The sequence below is a fragment of the Sebastes umbrosus genome, chromosome 22 (assembly GCF_015220745.1).
Source record: "Sebastes umbrosus isolate fSebUmb1 chromosome 22, fSebUmb1.pri, whole genome shotgun sequence".
NCBI classification, from domain to species: Eukaryota; Metazoa; Chordata; class Actinopteri; order Perciformes; family Sebastidae; genus Sebastes; species Sebastes umbrosus.
Genome location: NC_051290.1, coordinates 6,262,178 through 6,283,488, shown reverse-complemented (window position 1 = coordinate 6,283,488; position 21,311 = coordinate 6,262,178). Strand labels below are relative to the sequence as shown.

The window sequence follows — 21,311 nt, the reverse complement described above, 5'->3', positions numbered from 1 at the left end:
TCTTATCTTATCTTATCTTATATATATATATATATATTTATTTATATTTATATATAATATATATATTCAAATAAATATTCAAACATAATTTTAGAATAGGCAAAAATAACACATTTATACTGCATTCAAAAGGCAAAATGGAACGGTTTATGCCCAAAACTGCATGTGATTATCATAAAGTGGGCATGTCTGTAAAGGGGAGACTCGTGGGTACCCATAGAACCCATTTTCATTCACATATCTTGAGGTCAGAGGTCAAGGGGCCCCTTTGAAAATGGCCGTGCCAGATTTTTCCTCACTTCAGAGCGTTATTTAGCCTCCTTCCCAAAAAGCTAGTATGAAATGGTTGGTACTGATGGATTCCTTAGGTTTTTATAGTTTCATATGATTTTGGTTCCTTCCAGCTCTAAAACTGAACCTGTTACAGCCTCTGAAAGACAGTAACGTCGGTCAGGATCGCAGGTCTCAGAAGGTTAAAATAGCTTGAGACAAATCTAACACTAGTGACTAGTTAAATGACTCCAGTATAATATTTATTAGCGAGTCCCTTAATTTTATTAAATTTCTGCGTCAGAGTACGGGCCTATATTAAAAAGAACGAACCGTTCAGAAGAGATGTATACCAAACAATGAAAAGTCCTTTATTGCCATCAGAACATGAGTGAGAAAACCAGAGACAAAATCTGACAGAGTAAGGAGTCGACTGTACAACCAGCATCCACACACACACACACACACCAACACACACACACTCACACAGAGCAGCCAGCAGTCTTTCAACAGGACGGTAGGGGGGGGTACAGATACATGAGGATATACAGTACTCACACAATGAGGTATAAAGGTAAACACAAACCTCCACTCGCACTCATGCAAACTGAACCAAAGTACAAATACTCAAGTGCTCGTTCATCCTTTAATAAAAACACAACATACAGGTGAGCAGAAATGTATGACAGCAGCATCTGGGTCAGCTCAACCACACTCCCATTCATCTGTCTCTCAAAACCTTTGGTCATGTGGACGCTTGCTTGTCATGCACAATGTTGCCCTTTGTAATTTAATACTTTTGTGAGACTCTGAAAACTTGTGAGCGAAGGAATGGGTCCTTTCCTGACTCGTATCCACCGATAGAAACTTGGGCAGATGAGCGAGGGTGAGGAGGTGGGGGGGGGTTAAATGTTTCTGAAGTCACAAATAGTTTCCCTCTCTGTTCAAGGTAGAGTTTCTACGTTAGTTGGACATTCAATGTGTACATTAGCAGCAATTCTAGTGAATGAAACAATGGCTTTGTAAGTCAGATTAATAACACCCTTTCCTCATGCACGGGACAGGCACCACCTACTACTCGTTAACTAAACGCCATGCAAGTTAGAAAAATAGAACTCACAAGACAGAGAAATCAAAGTTCGTCTCCAGAGAAGAGGTTGATTTCACTTCAATTTTTTATTTCATATTTTCTAAAGATGTGGAAATAGCAACAAAAAAAACGTGAGAGCGGTAACCAAGACAACAGTAACAACATGAGCAGAGAGCCACTGAGGGGTTTTTCGAGTCCCTCTCGTACTCCATTTGCCGACCCAAACCGCCAGGTACAAGACAGACACCTCGCTTTGTTTTGTTTCCTCTACTTCGCGCCATGCGGGGCGACCTTACGCGCACCTGGTGTGTATGTTTATGTATCCTGTGGGGGGCTGTGTGTCATGTGGCTCTCATGTCATTTGAAGCTGTCCCAATCCCCACAGTCCGCAGTGTCCAGGGCCCTCCCCCACTTAGCAGCACCTGTCCCAGAAAGGTGGTCGCCCATCGTGTGCATCCGGAAGCTGTGCGCTGCAGTGGTTTATCAAGACACTAGTGTGACTGGAAGCTAGCACCGCCGCCCCCTCCGACACAGAGAAAGAGGCACGGTATAGTTCTCTTTAAGTCTAAATCTATAGTTCAAGTCTGCTGTCTGTCTGGTCTCAGCCTGTCCTGTTTACCAGGCCACCCTGGACCCTCAAAAGACCTCTAACAGGTAAGAGGAAGACCCCCCTCAGGCCTGTTGATAAATAGAGACGCCTCACCGTGCGACCCGCCCAGGGCTGCGTTACGTTACCTCACCCCTCCCAGTTTAGTTTTGTGGTTGCCAAATATCTCAACTGTGCACACACAAACACACACGTGTACGTACACGCACACACTGACCCCCTATGCCGTCCATTCGACTCGGAATGAGGACTAGCGCCTTGAATTTCGTGTTTGGCACCGGACTTGTTTTCCCTCGCGTTGGCCAGCCACTCCCTCCGTTTCTGTGTTCACTCATTTTGCTCATCACTCCCTCACAGGTCTGTTCTCTTCTTGGAACCCCTCAAAAAAACCTGGAAGAACGCCTCTTCCTCTTTTCTTCCTCTTGGGAAACAAAAACAAACTTAATGGAAAAAACTTTTTTTTATTCTTTTTTTTTCTTTTTTCAAATTCAAGGCACAATGTCTATCAATATTCCAATCTGTCTGTCTGTCTGTCTGTCTGTCTCCACTCCCGGGTTCAGTGTGCGAACATCGCGTCACATAAGCTATTGGACTGTCTGCTTGTACGCCACTCCCTACAGCTTACATCTCTCTAGTCGGTACTTTTACGCTGTTAAGAGACGCGTCTGTTTGGTTGAGAGAGCGACCGCCGAGTCCAAACCAGTGATAAACAATGAACAAAATTAACATAACAAAAAAAAAAAGACACAAATAAAGACAACCGTTTCAAAAACAAACAAAAAAAGTCTCGTCCTGTTTCTCGTATTTCAGTATTTTTAAAAATCAAGTCATTTCCACCAGCTCTTTTTTGGCAAGCTAGTTGTTTTTTTTTAAATAAGCACTAAGTACTGATAGATAGGATAGCATACACCGTTAACGTGTGTTTTTAAGTAGATGCGTTTGTCGTTTTTTTGTACTTTTTCACTCTCATAGTATGAATTCAGGTATTTTGTCAGGTACTTTTCACTCATCTGTTTAAGGTTTAAGTTAATGCAAGCAGGGACAGAGTTTGCCATGGAGTCTTGCTCTAGACTTGGGTTCGCGAGGGGCACGGCCGTCTCTTTACGACACCCCGTTGACCAAGGTCAGGGTCTCGCTGGCCGAGGTCATGCCTTTGCTGGGGGAACCCTTGGAGGGCGCTCGCTCATCCTTCGTGGCGCTGGTCCCGTTCTCCTGCGGGGACAAAAAGGTGGGAAAAGATGAGAATGGACCAACAATGTGATTTATATCAATACAACTAAGGATGAGATCAATGGGCCTCATTCACCAACCGTTTTTAATTAGAAATTTCTTCTTAAATCCCACTTCAATCTATTCACACTCAAGAGCACACTTCCACACATTTGACTGCCAACATGTGCCATTCTACAGTTGTATAACATAGGATTCAAATTACAATAATATTTTTATAATTTTTAATAATTATTTTCATTATTTTACAAAGCATTATGGTTTTCGCCACTGAATATGTAATAGCATCCCATGCATCTTTTTTTGTGTTATTTTATATCCACTACTGACGCTATTAAATATTATAGCTCATCGTCGTTCACTTCAAAACTATCGTAAAAATGTTTTTTTTACGTTTGGAATAGGGCTGTCAAAGCTAATGCCTAGTGTTTTAAAGCTAGACTGAAGATAGTGGTATCATATGAAACTAGAAAAAACCTAAGGAATCCATTGGTACTAAACATGTCACACTAGCTTGTTGTGAAGGAGGTTAAATAACGCTCCAAACTTATGCTATATTTTGGCGAGTACCTTGGGTTCGGGGCCAGCGTGGTTTTCCTTCTGGGGCAGGTTCTGTCTGCTCTGGGACTCAGCACGGGATATGTAGTCAGCAACAGTCACTGGAAACATTAAATCTGTCAGCTACAACTCTTGCTGAGAGCTACATTGTACATACAGTACATATATAGATTAAAAAATACCCTGGTCCAATAGAGAGCAGCTTCAAAGCAAATGATCAATGACGATTATATCCTGTTCGTTCTGTAGAGGAAACTGTTAACTAGTAAAACATGATGACTCACCACTTTCAGCTGGCTGTCTGTCACGGCTGGCTGAACCTCCCTCTGGGCGGTTGCCACGGTTACGACGGCGGCGGCTTCGGTTGCGGCGCTGGGGTCGTGCTTCTTCATCTGACAGTAAAATGAGAAAAAATCTGGGTTACTATCGCAGTTCAGAATTTCTGCTTCTGTTTATTTGACACTGTGCAGGTGGCCGGTGCATTCCTACTAAACATTTCTGTTTTCACTAAATTATTATGCAACAGAGATGAGAACACAACACTAAAGTTCTCCTCACCCAGTCCATTCTCGCTGTGGCCGGCCTGGCTGTCCGACTCTCCAGCAGCGTCCATCACGCTGGGCTCCTGGTCGTTGCGGCGGCGTCGGGAGCGTCTGCGGCGGTCTCCGCCATCATTGATGTCGGCGTCGGCCAGCTCTCCCTCACCCTCCAGCAGGGAGTATGGGTTACTGTCTGGGTCCCTCAGCACTGGACATGCCACAGAAAATTAATATTGAGACTTTAATTGTAAGATCATATTAAATCTCCTTCCTCAGTGGACTAAAGGTTGAAATGGACGGCCCTTGTTTGTTGGTAACCTGAACGTGGGCTTTAACTACCTGAGCTGATGGAGTTGGAGGGCTTGGACCCCGGTCCTCCACGGCCTCGTCCTGAGTTAGTGCCTCGGCCCCTGCCGCCCCGTCGGGAGCCTCTCTCATCGCCGCCTAAGCCACGGGGCCGCTGCTCTCGCTCGCCAACTTCCTCCGACTCAGAAGCATTGGACTGTTCAGAGTTTGTGCCTGGATCAAGCAGAGACAAGTAAAAGCAAACATAAGTGTAAGACTTTTTAAATGACAAAAGTGTCTTCTATTCACTTTCAAACTCGTTCTCACCGTATCCAGAGTACTGGCTGTTGGAGGCTCTGCGTCCTCGGCCGCGGCCTCCATACGTGCGAGAGGTGTGGAGTGAGTTGCTGCTCTCGTCTGTCGTGTAGCCTTTCTCCCGTTCAACACCAGGGCCTCCAGTTCGACTGGGAGGTGTGCGGTACCCGACCCCGATCTGACGGAGCTGCTCGTCAATCTGGAGACGCTCTAGGCGCAGCTGCTCCACCTCCTACAGGACAGGGACCATGAGACAGTTGTAGGGCACATGGTTTAGTGAAATGTTTCTACAAAACTATTCTACTGTACACCTTGACATCCGCCTGTTATCAAACACAAATGGTTGGGAAATAATGGTTGTAGAAGAATATATGTAAAAACTAAGTAAACTAAAAAGTACCTACCGCCTTAAAAAATAGTCATCAAAGTGAGTCATTAATGGCACCAAACTATGGAGGATATATTGCATCTTCCCCAATATTAAGCAACTTAGAATGACATGGTGACCAACAGGGATTACCAGGTTTAACTACAAAGGATGCATGCTGCTATTTAAATCAGGTGATTATTAAAATATAATTTATTTTCCTTTATTATGATTTATTATTATTATTTTAATGAATACATTTTTTTACTTACTTATTTACTTATTTTTATAATTGTTTCCCTCATTTACTGGTATAGGATCTATATATGATGCTTACGATATGGCATGTTCTTTGTCCTGTTTTAGTTATACTATATGAATAAATAAAAAATAATACAAAAAATAAATAAAAGTTAAAAAATAATAATGTGTTTGGACAAAATCAATCAATCAAACAAGGATGAAAAAAAACTGATTTTAGATTATCATGGTTGCCAGAATTATTATTAAATCTACAAAAAGTCTACTGCAGTATTACAGTGCTTTCTACTTTAGAAAGCAATAACAGATTTTGTTGCTGACTTTTAATGTGGTTGACTGTGATCGCCTGCATCTTTGTTCTGCCTATAAAATACCACACACACAACTGGGACCAAGCCATGGTCTTAAAAACATCTGCTGTGGGCCTGGGCTGGTGGTGTGCTTCTTATTGAGTGTTTCACTCGACCACTGTGTGGCAGTAATGCGTAAAAGTTCAGTGTTCCAACCAGATAAGACTGAGGGCACATTCAACCCCCCCAAAATCCTGAACATTTGACAGACTTCCACTTCTGTTAAAACACCTACCAATTTCTGTGTAGATGGAAATTGTCCCCTCACTTTTTAATCTCTTTAGACAGAGACAAAAATTAATACCACATTGTGTAGCTGAAAGAGCTTCTGTGTGTGTTTGCTGGCTCAGATGTTCTCAGCCCCTATGTTCCACAAAACCCCAAATTGATTAGACGGATTAGCCCATTTGGTTGCTACAATTTGTCTCAGGAACCCTAAAAATGGGAAAAGCTATCAAGAGAAACTAATAATGATGAATTGGGCTGTGTATTGGCAAGAACCTGGCGATACGATACATTTCATGATACAGGGGTAAGGATTCAATATACTGTGATACTGTAAGCAAGACGATGTATTGCAATTTTTAAAATAGAATTTTAGGAACACTGTCACAGTAAAAAGACACACTAGAAATATTAGAATAGGCAAAAATAAGACATTTATAATATTGATGATTATCATAAAATGGGCATGTCTGTAAAGGGGAGACTCGTGGGTACCCATAGAACCCATTTTCATTCACATATCTTGAGGTCAGAGGTCAACGGTCCCCTTTGAAAATGGCCATGACATTTTCCCTCGCCAAAATTAAGCGTAAATTTGGGGCTTTATTTAGCAATATGACGTGGTTCATATCAATGGATTCCTCGGGTATTTTAGTTTCATATGATACCAGTACCTTCACTCTAGTTTTAAAATAGCGGCCAAGTCAGTCGGATTTTAAGAGGATAATTAAAAACCAATAGTGTTTTGGAGAAGCATTGGCGTCTAATGGCAGCAGTGCAATGACAGCAGTTTCTATGGGGGTTTAGTGGTGGTTGATTCGGAGGAGGAGGGGGGTCTCACTTCACAGTGTGACAGCTGCCTCCACCAACGACAGCTGAACCTCAAAGGGGGGGGCGTGAAGGAAGTGAGGCCGGGCAGGAGGGGGGGTTGTCTGGTGTTATTTTTGGAAGCTGAGGGTCCAGATAGTTGGTAATCTAAACTCATGTGTACCCTTCACCCCATCCCAGAGAGGGGCTATTTATAAAAGCACATGAGGTAAGTACAAAACGAGGAGCGCTCAGCAGCTTTCCTCATGTGGAGCTCGACAGGAGGGGAAACAGGTGAGTGGCCAATATGAAAGGACCCTGCACATACGCCCACATCTTCCAACAAGCACCCTGTCCTAACCCTACATGTCATAGAAAGGACATGTGCTTCTAAGAAATAGGATTCCTCGACTAGACTAAGCGTCCAGATACTCTGAGCAGAAACACATTTATGGAAATCAAAGTCTGCAATGTACAGAAAATAGCAATGCTGTAAACATACAGGTCTTAAGTTTTCTGAGTGACAGGAACAGAGAAAAGGCTAGTGCTGCCATCTACTGGTGAACATGGAGGATTAACTGACCTGGAGGTAGGACACATGGTACTCCAACAGAGCCTGAGCATTGCTGATGTTCTCTTTAGTTCCCACAAACACGAAGGGAACCAAGCCCTGATAAAAACACATAGAAGAAGAGTTGAGTGTCTTTTTAAAAAAAAAAACAGATAATCATCACATTAAATACCATTATAGGGGAGATAAATAACATTTTAAGTGGTGAAACCATACAAACCATTTCTGGAACGATTAGTATACTCATAAATCACATGAAGCAACAGAAACATATCAATCCATCAGAGACAACAGACAGCTCTGTGCCCACACACAGCCAACATAACTGACATATGCTGTGAAGTGGGCTGTGTGCATTGAAAGCAATGAAAACATAAGTGCCAGTGACAAAACAAGAGAGACAAAGCAGCAGAATGGAACAGTGTCAAAGCAGACAGCACATGGGACTTCCACACTCTGCTGCAGTAATAAGCTTTGCTTTTTGGAGAGCAAAGGGGGGTAGGGTTATAGGGGGACTGGGAGGCAAGCCGCACGGCCCATTCACCTCTTTGCCGCTGGCAGTGTCGTCCCTGCTTGCCGCCTGCCTGGCTCCCTCCTCCCGGGGAAGCTTTTTGTCGTTGTCTCCCTCAATCCTGACACGGACCACGCCCGACTTGTCCACAATCTCCTGAATGACTTTGCCGTTCTTGCCGATGACTTTGCCTGCGCAACAGAGAAAGAAGAAAAGAGGTTTAAAAAGAATGTAGTAAATAAGAGAGTGTATAAGTGTAGTGATGAGGAGTATGCAACGTGGGTATAGTAGGGCTGTCAATCAATACAAATATTTAAATCACAATTAATCGCATGATTGTCCATAGTTAATCGCACATTTTTTATCTGTTCAAAATGTACCTTAAAGGGAGATTTGTCAAGTATTTAATACTTTTATCAACATGGGAGTGGACAAATATGCTGCTTTATGCAAATATATGTATATAATTATTATCGGAAATCAATTAACAACACAAAACAATGACAGATATTGTCCAGAAACCCTCACAGGTACTGCATTTAGCATAACAAATATGCTCAAATAATAACATGGCAAACTGCAGCCCAACACGCAACAACAGCTGTCAGTGTGTCAGTGCGCTGACTTGACTATGACTTGCCCCAAACTGCATGTGATTATCATAAAGTGGGCATGTCTGTAAAGGGGAGACTCGTGGGTACCCATAGAACCCATTTTCATTCACATGTCTTGAGGTCAGAGGTCAAGGGACCCCTTTGAAAATGGCCATGACAGTTCTTCCTCACCAGTTTGGAGCAGTATTTAGCCTCCTTCACGACAAGCTAGTATGACATGGTTGGTACCAATGGATACATTAGGTTTTCTAGTTTCATGTGATGCCAGTAGCCTGCTACAATCTCCGAAAAATCGAATAGGGGCCGGCCCCGACGGCGGCCCGTCAGATTTTTAAGAGATTAATTAAAAATCGCAATTTTGCGTTAATGCGTTAAAGAAATTAGTGGCGTTAAAACCAATTTTTCGCTAATGCGTTTTTATTGCGTTAACTTTGACAGCCCTAGAAGTGGGACAAAATGAGCTCCCTCAGGAATGTAGCTCACTCACCTACGAGGTTCCTGGGTACCTGAAAGTAGTCTTCTTTGAATTCTAGAAATTCTCTAGCCTTCTTTACCGCCTCTGGGGTCTGTAACACAACACAAACATTAGACACTACATTATATCTATTCATATATTGGGACAAGAACTGACATGCAATGGCCCACAAGCACATTCAGCAGCGTACCTCTCCGTAGATCCTGAATGTGCAGCTTTCCTCCTCCAACTCGATAGCTGTGACACCAGCCACCTTCCTTGCCTGCTGGATGTTGGCACCGTGGGAGCCGATGGCTAGGCCCATCAGGTCCTCCCTGACCTTCACCTCCTCCTGGTATGCTGACGCTAACTGCTTACTTGTCTGGGAGGAGAGACACACAGGTGGTTTGTGTGAAAATGTGTAAATTAAGCTAAAATGTTGGGCTAGGGCTTCCAATTTTTTTTTTTTCAAACGAAGTGTGCATGTGTAAAAAGAGTGTGTTTACCTCCAAATGTTTGGTGGCTTCTTCGTTGCGGGACATTAGCATGAGCTTGGTACGGATGCTGCGGAAATGCATGTCGCTCAGAAGAGTTGCACGCTTTACTGTGGTTTCATTTGTAGTCTGAAGATAACAAAAAAAAAGGGATAAAATTACAATTTATCAACAATTGTTTAATCAGAGTTTGTGTCTTTAATAAGCACTGAGAAAGTTGTCAAAAAATGTGGATTCATAATTTTGACAAGACAACAAGAGAGGCAGGAAGAGGAAGCAAGATATGTGGCATAACAGTAAGAATACCCATACAAACATAAGATGTTTTTATGTGAGAGTTACTCCAGCGCCTTTGTATTATTTACTCCTATGTGGGTGTGCAACAAGGCCATTCACTTGTTCATGAAGTGAGACACAGCTGAAGTGTGTATTCTGAGTACTGACCAGCACACTGAGCTCGTGCGTTTGAGGACTGTAGCAGATGCAGTTGGCTCCGATAGCTTTCCTGAACTCTTTGTGAATGATTTCATTTTCACAGCTGTCGATAAGAAAACAATCCACAGGAGAGACAGCCTTGTTATTCATTTGGCAGCAGCATATCATGAACAGCACTGCTCACCGAGACAACTTAATGTGATGTAAAAACTTAACATTCAAAGAATCTCAATTCATCATTTACTTTTTTTTTTTTTACTGCAATTTCTCACTTGGTGCAATGCTGAAGTTAATTCAAATCAATCAGTCTTCAGGATGTAAATTTGACAGTTTAAAAAGACACTCACATGTCCCGCAGGTCTTCTGGGACGGGGATGAGGACCTTGTGGAAGGAGTTTCGAGAGGAAGGGCTGTTGGGGTTGAGGGGCCTGATGCGGTCTGCTGTGACAATCTCGTTGTATGTGGCGTCGCACGCTGCGTATTCGATCACATAGAACTGAAAACAGAGAACACAAAAGAGAAAGAGATTTTTAATAATGGAGCCAGAAATGTAAAAATACTGAATCAGCTCTCAAATAAAACAAAATCATTGATGTCCGCTCTCAAAAATACATTAATTCTATAGCTCCTTTCATCTTTTTAATGAAGCTTCGCCTTTCCCAGTTTCTTGTTTTTGAGAAAACATAAGAAGAAACAAAGAAGTGCGATGCAGAGAAAAGATGTAGAGAAAGGAAAAAGCGGAACCCAGAGAGCGAGTGAGGCAGCGAGATGAACATTGCACACTCCATGCTCAAAAGGACAGAATTAAAGCCATCAGTCAATGCTAGACATTCCTGCAGGCTCTTATCAGACCACTCCAAATAACAGCGTTACACCAGCAGCAGCTCCCCCAGGCACAGTAGCTCTACAACGCTGTCCTTTCCATATCCCACTGACCCACTATTCAACCTGCGGCTCGTGCTGGGGGTGACATAAGAGCCGCTTCTGGTTCTTGGTTATTAGAAACTTAAAAAAAAAAAAAAAAAACGTCAAAATAAGAGCTTGGAGCAAATCCATTTTGTCACAAGAAGTCGGTGTGAAGTAAAAGCACAGGGTGTATGGGAAATATAATTTGAAGGTACAGTGTCAGACCGCATCAGGACATACTGGCTCTTTGAACTCATTACCCAGCAGTTACTACAGGCCTGTATTCACTCTACATACAGCAGTACTCAGGACTCAATAACAGTTACTGGCAATAGGACAAAACACTGATGGCAAAGTGAAAGATAATAGCTGCTTAGCCTCTATTACTAATGATTAAATACTGAGATATAGAGGAAGCTAGTCTAGCTAGATCTTATCACTGACAATATTAGTTGTTGTTTTTTTTCGACTAAATAGCTCCAGGAATTTTTTAAGCCCCAGGAACAAAAACTCAGGAACGAACAGTTCCTCTAGCGCCTTAGTGTTTCCACCGCAGTCAAGTTTCACTGTGAAGATTAGGCGGATTAAAAAAAACAACAACTGCTCTGCTGTGGTTTAAGACAAGACAACAAAACAGCATCACGATGTGTGACTACAGTATTAATGGAGACATGCAGCGGTGGAAAAAGGATTTGAATACAATATGAAGACAAATTACATGTCTCCAAAGTAGAGAGAATATGCTCAGTTTTTTTTTCTCTTCTGCTTTAGTGACATTTGTAAATATAGTTTCAGTTTTTTGGCTGGACCTGCAGAGTGCTAGCCCTACAAATGCAAAAGATTGGTCGGCCAAGTGTTGGAGTTTCCTCATTGGCCGTCGCTCTTTCAAAATGAAAGGGCGGGGACAGTCCTTTATGCAAATGAGCCCGTCCAACTTGGACCAAGCTGTCAAACTATGCGATCTAGTTCTAAAATGAAACCAGTTTCAGCAGTGGCAAAGCCTGTTTCTTGCTTAAAATGTTTTCAGAAGTAGATTTTGGTGGATTGTTTAGACGGAATAACAGAAAGTTTACGAGCAGGCCGCCATGTTGTTTTACTGTTTGAAACAGCGAGCAGAAAACCAGGGACTAATCAGGGACAGTCAACGCTAGGGAGCGTCACCGCTTGAACGGCCAGTTGAGTGGAGCAGCGTGTCACCTAGTGTCCTCGCCAGACCTGGTGGACATGTACCGCTGGATTTAACATTATAGACATGACCACTGACTATTTTTGTAACAATTTAGCCTCAAATTCACAGACTGACGGTACACGCTCCAGCCGTGTACTCGGTTTTGACCGAGTCTTGTTTTCCATCATTTACCCCTTTTTATTATCTTTATAAGATATGGTTCCTTGGTTCTTGGGACATCTTACCTCGCCCTTCATCATTCTGACCCGGGCCAGCCACCAGCCACATGGCTCCTGTTCGTTGGCCCTAGAGTAAACCTGCAAGGAGATACATAGTGAATGAGACAAACAAAAACTATAACTATTACACCCATTAACTGTGCTTCAAACTGTTTGTAGCAGAAAGCAACATAGTGAACGAGGCCATGGCTGCAAAAGCAGACCGGATGCATACTGTACAACCAACTAGTGTTGTGTGCTGTGGAGAAAATGCAAAATATGTGAGGTAAACTTGTTGGATATTGTAAAGACAATATTAGATGTTGTAAATGAAAGACTCAAGTGCGTTTATGGTTACAATTTTTGACTGATTGTACAAAATGCAAGTAATACATTCTTTAGCTTTCACACCAGATGATAACATTTATATGTTCAATATAGGGATGCACCGATACCGGGTCAGATATTTGGCCGATACTGACTCAAATAGCTGGATCGGATATCGGTGACAATGGGGCCGATCTATTAAATTCGATTTTATATTTACAGTATATACATTATATAATGGAATTTTAATTCCTGTTTAAGTTTTAACTAATTTGTTGTTGCATTAAAAAGGTTTAGACTCGAATTGTAATTCCTGTTCATTTTGAAGTTTTTTTACTAGGATTCTGGTGTACGATTTATTATTTTAACAATAAAGAACAATAAAATAAATATATATATCTATGTATTTATTGGTTACATTTTGTTTTACAAAGTTAGAAAAGCAATGTTTAAGTCAAGCCTGATGTGGCCTTATACATAATAGAATGATCCCAGTCACTTCCACACAGTGAGGCATACAGAGTATTAATTAAACACCGATATCGGATCGGTAGTCAGTATCGGACGATACCCGAAGCCCAGGTATCGCTATCGGGATTGAAAAAGTCCGATCAGCGTATCCTTAGTTCAGTATGCATACAATCATAATTTATCATACTCTAATCTGCTGCCCCAAAAGCACCAAAAATATACAAATCCAGATTTAAAACAGATTTTAAGCAGACATGTGCCAGAAGATGTTTTACAGTCAGACAAATACGTAAAGGGACATAATAATAGATTTGATTTTTCATAATTTAGCCATATGGATGTCCTGGAAATGTCAGTCAAAAGTTAATAGTGCAAAGGTTGCATGAGGTTAGTGAAAACTCAGGTGGATGAGCTGAGTCAGAGAGACGCAAAGTGGCAGGCCTTACCTCCACCTCCTCTCCTTCACCAATATCCTTGTTGTATTCGGCTGGAGAAGGCAACCGCACGTCGCTGAAGGGCAACTGTCTCTCTGGCTGCCAGCTGTGGCAAGACGACACAGAGACAAAACAAAATCAGCTGTCAGCTTATGAACAAACCACAGGTAACAAAATGGAATACTGTTACATGCTGTAGCTCAAGCAGTCTAGCTCAAGCTCTTTTTGCCCTCATGTCATATTGGGAATGACATCACTCACCGCGGTGCAACACATTAACAGACATAATAAAAACTAAAATAGGGTTGTTCCGTTTAATGAGTGAGTTGAATGACTATGTTCATTGTATGATGTCCTTTTTACATTGCACAAGAGTGCCTTAAAGTTCAGTAAATGATCGGCCCATGTAGTATTGATATTATGGCTGTCGATAATAGCATATTTCGCAAATTTGTTTTAACGCCACTTCTTTAACACGTGAATGTAACTTGTGATTTTTAGGTTGTAGCGAGCTTTAAAGCTAGAGTGAAGATACTGGCATCATATGAAGCTAGAAAACCTAAAGAATCCATTGGTACTAACCAGGTCATACTAGCTAAATAACGCTCCAAACTTACATTCAATTTTGGAGAGGAAACACTGGCATGGCCATTTTCAAAAGGGGTCCCTTGACCTCTGACCTCAAGATATGTGAATGAAAATGGGTTCTATGGGTACCCACGAGTCTCCCCTTTACAGACATGCCCCCTTTATGATAATCACATGCAGTTTGGGGCAAGTCATAGTCAAGTCAGCACACTGACACACTGACAGCTGTTGTTGCCTGTTGGGCTGCAGTTTACCATGTTATGATTTGAGCATATATTTTTATGCTAAATGCTCCTGTGAGGGTTTCTGGACAGTATTTGTCATCGTTTTGTGTTGTTAATTGATTTTCTAATAATAAATATATACATACATTTGCATAAAGCAAGCATGTTTGCCCACTCCCATGCTGATAAGAGTATTAAATACTTGACAAATCTCCCCTTAAGGTACATTTTGGACAGATACAAAATATTGATTATCGCAAGTAACTATGGACCATCGTGCTATTAAATATTTTAATCGATTGACAGCACTAATTGATATCTTAAAAAACTCAAATCTCAAATGAATCTCAAATATAAAAATAATTTTCATTAAGAGCCTTATTACTATCGTTTAAGACCAAAAAAGGTGTTCACTATCTCATGTAACCAGCTACTCCAACAACTCCATGTGCTCAGAGAAAGTAAAAGGAGAAGGGGGGTTAGGAACCATCCCAAAAACGACACAAGCCACCATACTGCCACCCCCTCCCACACTGCATACCTTGGGTCACTATTTTTAGGGGCACCCTGTTCCACTCTGAGATAAAGAGGGACCAGGGGGATGGGTGGATAGTGGAAAGGGACAGTAGGTGGGGCTAGGAGTGCATGCTATCAGGACGGCAAGGGCAGGGAGGGATCAGAGCAGGAGGTAAAAAAACTGTTAGAGACGTGTATGGACAGCTGCATGCCGAGCACAGGTGCTGAAGAGGACAGTTTTGAGCGCATGGGTAAAGCACCAGCCACAAGTAGTCGTCGTAACTCTCAATTACTACAGTTCAAGCTCCATTTCCCCCAATATATACGGACTATTTATAATAATGTAGACATACAGGAGAGGTTAAGAGGAAACTTACTTGTTTTCAAAAACAATTGTGAGCGAGTCTTCGTGGACATCTTTGATGTAACCCTAAAAGAAAAGCAGAGAGACAGAATTTTTATTCCCATGATCGCACAAGCCAGACAGCATTGAGATAAGGGGTGGGGCTGTGAGCGTTTTGATTCTGCATGTAAACAGCAACTGTGACTGGTGCTGAAAAAGAGCATCTAGGGCTTTTTGGAAGCCGAGACATCACAACACTGACACAATTCTCTGGCTGTGAATTCAGTGCTGGATAAAGTGACGACGAACACTGACTCCTCCTGACAGCACAGACAGCCTGGAAATTTCTCCCACACGCTCACACACACACACAAACAGAATTAAAATGCTTTCTCTTTGGGTGTAAGTTGGAATACTATAGTTTTACAAGGGCACATGTATGCACATGCCTATATGGACATATCATGCGACAGCCCAGAGGCAACTACTATGAGAAAGATCGCGTAAACATGTTACATGTCCATCATGGCCGTCCACAAATCTGTCATAGCATGCCATAAACTTTGACCCACAGCCCCCCCACCGTCAAGTAATGACGAGACGGGAGGAAAGTGGTGGGTGTGGCATGTCTCTCAGTGTGACACTACCGTATATGGGACAGAGAGGTCAGGCAGACTCTTGAAAGCATGCTTAGGGGAGTGGATTCACCTGCTGGAAAGGTGCTGCCTTTGCATTGCAAGAGCTAGCTAGGGTTTCAGCGCGCTCTCTTTTACACCTTTTTAGCCTTCCGCTCTGACTATTAATCCCCACTTATTGCTGTTCTGAGATGGTCCTACTTTATGGTCAAAACATGCCTCTGTATCTACATGAACGGCTAGCATCTGCCTCTCATTATGCAGGATCCCAGTGGCGCTAGATCTGGCTAGCTTCTTGAGCAGCTAATGGCAACAGTAGCAAAAAAGTGCACATCCTCCAATTTCCACAGGTCACATTAGGAGACAGCTGCATGTGCATGTTATGTCAGGTTGAGTATTGCTTCCACTAAGTACTACCAGGTTAAAGGGCAGGCAAGCCCTCTTTCTTAACACGACATGACTGGTGGAGAGGTGGGGGCAGAGAGGGGTCCCAGGCAGCTTCGTAATGACGCCCCTTCATCACCAGGCCTGCAGCCACATGCAGGTCCATGTGGTGAGCAAGACCTGTCCGACCGGAGGAGGCAGGTTTGCAAAATTCCTCTCTCACGAAAAAAGGATTAGATGGGATATTTGTATCTTTTCCACACAAGACACCATTTAGATATACTAATTTGATTGGTCTTCTTATGATAAAATATAAATAAACGTGCAAAAACGTTGATGCAAGATATCCAGCCAAAAAAAAAAAAAAAAACTAATTTGGAAAATTACTCACAATTAACATAATAAAACAACTGTTTGAATCCTTAATTAGGCTTTTATCAGCTTGTGTGGTATGTGCTTGCTGCTACTATACACAAGACAAAGTGCCAGTTTGCTGACAAGAGCTGCATTACCATGGCAGGTTCATAAATATGATCCTGATTCATAGTTAGAAAGAAGAACTGACTCACTCTGACACCAACGTGAATGAAGTGCATTCAAAAAAGCAAAATCATTTCACCCCATGTGTCAATCACAACAGGGAAAATAAAGCAGTAAAGATTTTTTGCCCCTGTCTCTCTCTCCCATCGAGGACAACATATCTACTGGAATGGGACATTTTGAATGTCACAAAACACAGTTAAGTGTCCATCTCATCCGCAAAATGAGAGCGCGGTGAGATAATGGACGTAATAGAGAGGAGTGGGAAGTGTTCATTCACGCCAGAGCCAAACTGTCACCCTGTAAAACAGAACGACAGGTGAAGGCACCATGAGGAGAGTATATATAGGCTCATCTCTTAAACCACCATGTGCTCGCTTGACCATCTGAACACCCAAAGGCAGAAGAAGAGCACATGGAGAAATAAACGTGTTTCAACTGAGAGGAATAAAAAAATAGGGAGAGTGACTTACATGTTTTTTTTACCTAAAATTCAATGAAATCCCAAGACCCAAATCGGTGTGACTATCTAATAAAAACGTGTATGTAAGCTGTCTTTAAATAAATTAATGTATAGAATTCAATTTGAAGTCGTTTGAGTTGCCATCTGATGTTTTAAAAACAAGCTGTGACACAGCAGCAACAAAGAAGTCATGTGTATGGATGTGAAACTAACTACACTTTCTTCAGAAAGATGAGGCAGAATTGAAACAGAAACCGGGGACTCTAGTTCTTCCTTGTTAGAGAGCAATACACATGAGGTTCAATAGTGTAGGGTATAAAACAAATCTGTGAGCTTTTAATGCATCTCATCATACTTGTATAAGCAGGAACTGCACAACAGCTGTCTGAGTTGGGTTATTAAATGTGTGCATCCCACATTTAAAGACAAAGCAATGTGCTATGAGAAGTACTGTATGGCATGTCAAGAAGTATGGGAAGCTGGTGTCCAATACTGTGGCTTGTATTTATATTGACATGTATTAAAAAACGACCAAAATATAGAGGCCATACATGGGTGATGACAAGTGTGCCTAGCTTAACAGCTGTCTGAGTTGGGTTTTAAATGCTTGCATCCCACATTTAAAGACAAAAGCAATATGCTATTAGAAGTGCTGTATGGCATGTCAAACAGTATGGGGAGCTGGTGTCCAATACTACGGTTTGTATTTATATTAACATGCATTAAAAAGGAGAAAAATATAGAGGCCATACATGGTGATGACAAGTGTGCCTGTGTAGTTTAAGGTATAAAACAAAATATGTGAGCTTTTAATGCATCTCATCATACTTGTAAGCAGGAATTGCACATAACAGCTGTCTGAGTTGGATTTTAAATGCTTGCATCCCACATTTAAAGACTATGAGAAGCTGGTGTCCAATACTATGCCCTGTATTTATATTGACATGTATTAAAAAACGACTAAATATAGGCCATACATGGTGATGATGCCTAGCTTAACAGCTGACTCTAGTTCTTCCTTGTCAGAGAGCAATACACATTAAGTGTAGCTTAAGGTATAAAACAAAATATGTGAGCTTTTAATGCATCTCATCATACTAGCTGTCTGAGTTGGGTTTTAAATGCTTGCATCCCACATTTATAGACAAAGCAATGAGAAGCATGGCATGTCAAAAGTATGAGAAAATGGTGTCCAATACTATGGCTTGTATGTATATTGACATGTATTAAAAAACGACAAAATATAGGCCATACATGGTGATGACAAGTCTGCAATACACATGAGGTTCAATAGTGTATAGCTGGGACGTTAAGGCATAAAACAAAATATGTGAGCTTTTGATGCATCTCATCATACTTGTATGCTGTCTGAGTTAATTTTAAATGCTTGCATCCCACATTTAAAGACAAAAGCAATATGCTATGAGAAGTACAATAGTATGGGAAGCTAGTTCCAATACTAAAGCTTGTATTTATATTGACATGCATTAAAAAAGGAGCAAAATATAGAGGCCATACATGGGTGATGACAAGTGTGCCTGTGTAGTTTAAGGTATAAAACACAATATGTGAGCTTTTAATGCACATTTAAAGACTATAAGAAGTGCTGTATGGCATGCCACAAGGAAGGGAAGCTAGTTCCAATACTAAGGCTTGTATTTATATTTAAATGTATTAAAAACGACCAAAATATAGGCCATACATGGTGATGATGCCTAGCTTAACACAGCTAGCTGGAGCTAAGCTACCCACCCTTACAATGGCCAACCCTTAATGGAAACCATCCCCGTTTGTCAGAACTGGACCTAAGCTGGATAGCTAGCTAGGGGCTGAGCTCAGGAGAACTTTAAACTGTGTAGAAATAAAGAAACTACGACTTAAAAAACAGGTTTTTACCTTGTAGAAGGCCCCATTGGAGCCTCGTACTTCCACGGCCAGCCCGTCCATACTCGTCGTCGTCGGTGGTGGTGGTAGCTCCGCACCACTACAGCTGAGCTTGTTTTCTGTTGTTGTAGCCGCCGTTCCGACTCCGACTCCGACTCCGACGCCGACTCCTCCCGGCGGCGGAGAGTCCGGTAACGTTAGCACCCCCAGTTTCCCCGGCAACGGCCCGGGCTCCGGCCCTTCGCCGCCGCCGCTATCCGGCCGCTTGTGGATGTCCAGTGTGTCGGGTGGTTGGAGGAAGAGGGCAGGAGGTGAATGGGGAGATGGGGTGGCAACTAACCTAAACGCAGACGCTGTCTCCAGCAAGCTAGCTGGTTCTGGAGCTCTTCTGTCGGGTGTTTTTTGTCTGATTAACGGCTAAGCTGGATGGATGAATTAGCTTTTGGGAGGCTAGTTGCTAAGCTATCAACACCTTGATCCAACCGTCACCGTCAGTCTGCGTTGTGTTTTGTTGGTGTGTCGCAGTCAAATAATTACACAGAAAGTCGTCACTTGGGGGGGTCGTTTCTTCAGTTTGTGTCGTTTCTTTTCCCCCACAAAAAAAAAGCTTTTTAGATTTTTTTTTAGAGATGCACTGCACTGCCGCCCGGCGCGACGACTCCTACTCCCCAAACTACACCGTCCTCCACAAACACACACACGCCGATAGAGTGAATCAAGAGTGGGACTGAATGACCTCGAACACCCCACCCCTTCCATGACTAAAGTCCCGCCCACTTGGAAATCCAGCATTCTGATTGGTTAAAGACCTCAGCAATCAACTTTAGTGTTCACTGGTTGGTTCATCAAAAAAGGGCTGGTCCGTAAATCTGACCAATCAAATCTAAGGAGCTGCATCCTAACACATTCCATTGGTGCTCCTCCCTGTCAATTATAATTTTATTTAAATTGACTGGCTCCCATATCTAATTTTGCCCACTCATTGATGAGTGAGGACCATACATCCATGGTGAGGACCACCAGCCATTGTGTAAACAGCATTTCAGTGAAGTTCCTATACAATATTATATTAGGGTGTTGTCTGTGTTTTATTTTTTAATTTTTAAATTATTTTATTTTATTTTATTTTATTATTATTATTTTTTTTTCCTTTAACTACTTATGTTCTTTGTATTTACTTGTCTCCATTTTTGTTTGCCCTTAATTCCTAGTATTGTCTGTTTTTGTTGATATATATCAGAAAGGAGGCATGATACAGCATTAGAGTGAAGTTACTATACAATAGTATATTAGGGTGCTGTCTGTGTTTTATTTATTTATTTATTTATTTATTTATTTATTTTATTTTATTTTATTTTATTTTATTTATTTATTTATTTTTTTTCCTTTAACTACTTATGTTCTTTGTATTTACTTGTCTCCATTTTTGTTTGCCCTTAATTCCTAGTATTGTCTGTTTTTGTTGATATATATCAGAAAGGAGGCATGATACAGCATTACAGTGAAGTTACTATACAATATTATATTAGGGTGTTGTCTGTGTTTTATTTATTTTATTTATTTTATTTATTTTATTTATTTTATTTATTTATTTATTTATTTATTTTTATTTATTTTTTCCTTTAACTACTTATGTTCTTTGTATTTGCTTGTCTCCATTTTTGTTTGCCCTTAGTTCCTAGTATTGTCTGTTTTTAGTGATATATATCAGAAAGGAGGCATGATACACAGCCCACAGAAGTCTGTATCACTGACATGCACATGCTTCCTAATAAAAATATTTGAAACTATACAATATTATAGATCAAGCAAGAGTTACAGTTGTGGGTTCAAATCCCACCAGAGCTGTTTGTGTTTATCCAATACAGGAAATGTTCCTGCCTAAAGCAATAACCCTCTACAACACCTCACTCTAACTCTAAGCTTTATAGTTTCTGTCACAACCATACTCCATTCTGTTGTAATGTTCTTGTACATGTTGAATTTTGCACATTTACTACCTCAATTATTATGGGTTGTTTTTTATTAAAGAACAAAACATTGTAACTTGCACACTTTTCTAATGTATATAGTATGTTATTGCACACTTGCTAATGTATATAGTGGGTTATTCTATATTTATAATTTAGATTTGTTGTATGCTAGTTGTACTAGTCAGGTATATTTATAATGTATTCCAATATTCTTTGTATTTTGTATTCTATGGATATATTTCTTTAGTGTGACA

General features: G+C 41.3%; 1 protein-coding gene across 1 annotated transcript; it reads right to left on the bottom strand.

The window, feature by feature from the left end:
- Nucleotides 1-618: 618 nt before the first annotated feature.
- fxr2 (fragile X mental retardation, autosomal homolog 2) lies at nt 619-19,805 on the bottom strand. The gene is made up of 17 exons (XM_037758127.1): nt 19,097-19,805; nt 15,213-15,265; nt 13,520-13,613; nt 12,303-12,374; nt 10,331-10,479; nt 9,993-10,086; nt 9,561-9,677; nt 9,266-9,436; nt 9,088-9,166; nt 8,020-8,177; nt 7,488-7,574; nt 4,907-5,126; nt 4,634-4,813; nt 4,314-4,502; nt 4,040-4,147; nt 3,768-3,856; nt 619-3,179 (listed from the first exon to the last, which is right to left on the bottom strand). Exons 1-17 carry the CDS (start codon nt 19,145-19,147, stop codon nt 3,069-3,071), a joined length of 2,022 nt encoding a protein of 673 aa, XP_037614055.1. The 5' UTR covers nt 19,148-19,805; the 3' UTR covers nt 619-3,068.
- Between the last annotated feature and the right edge of the window lie 1,506 nt (nt 19,806-21,311).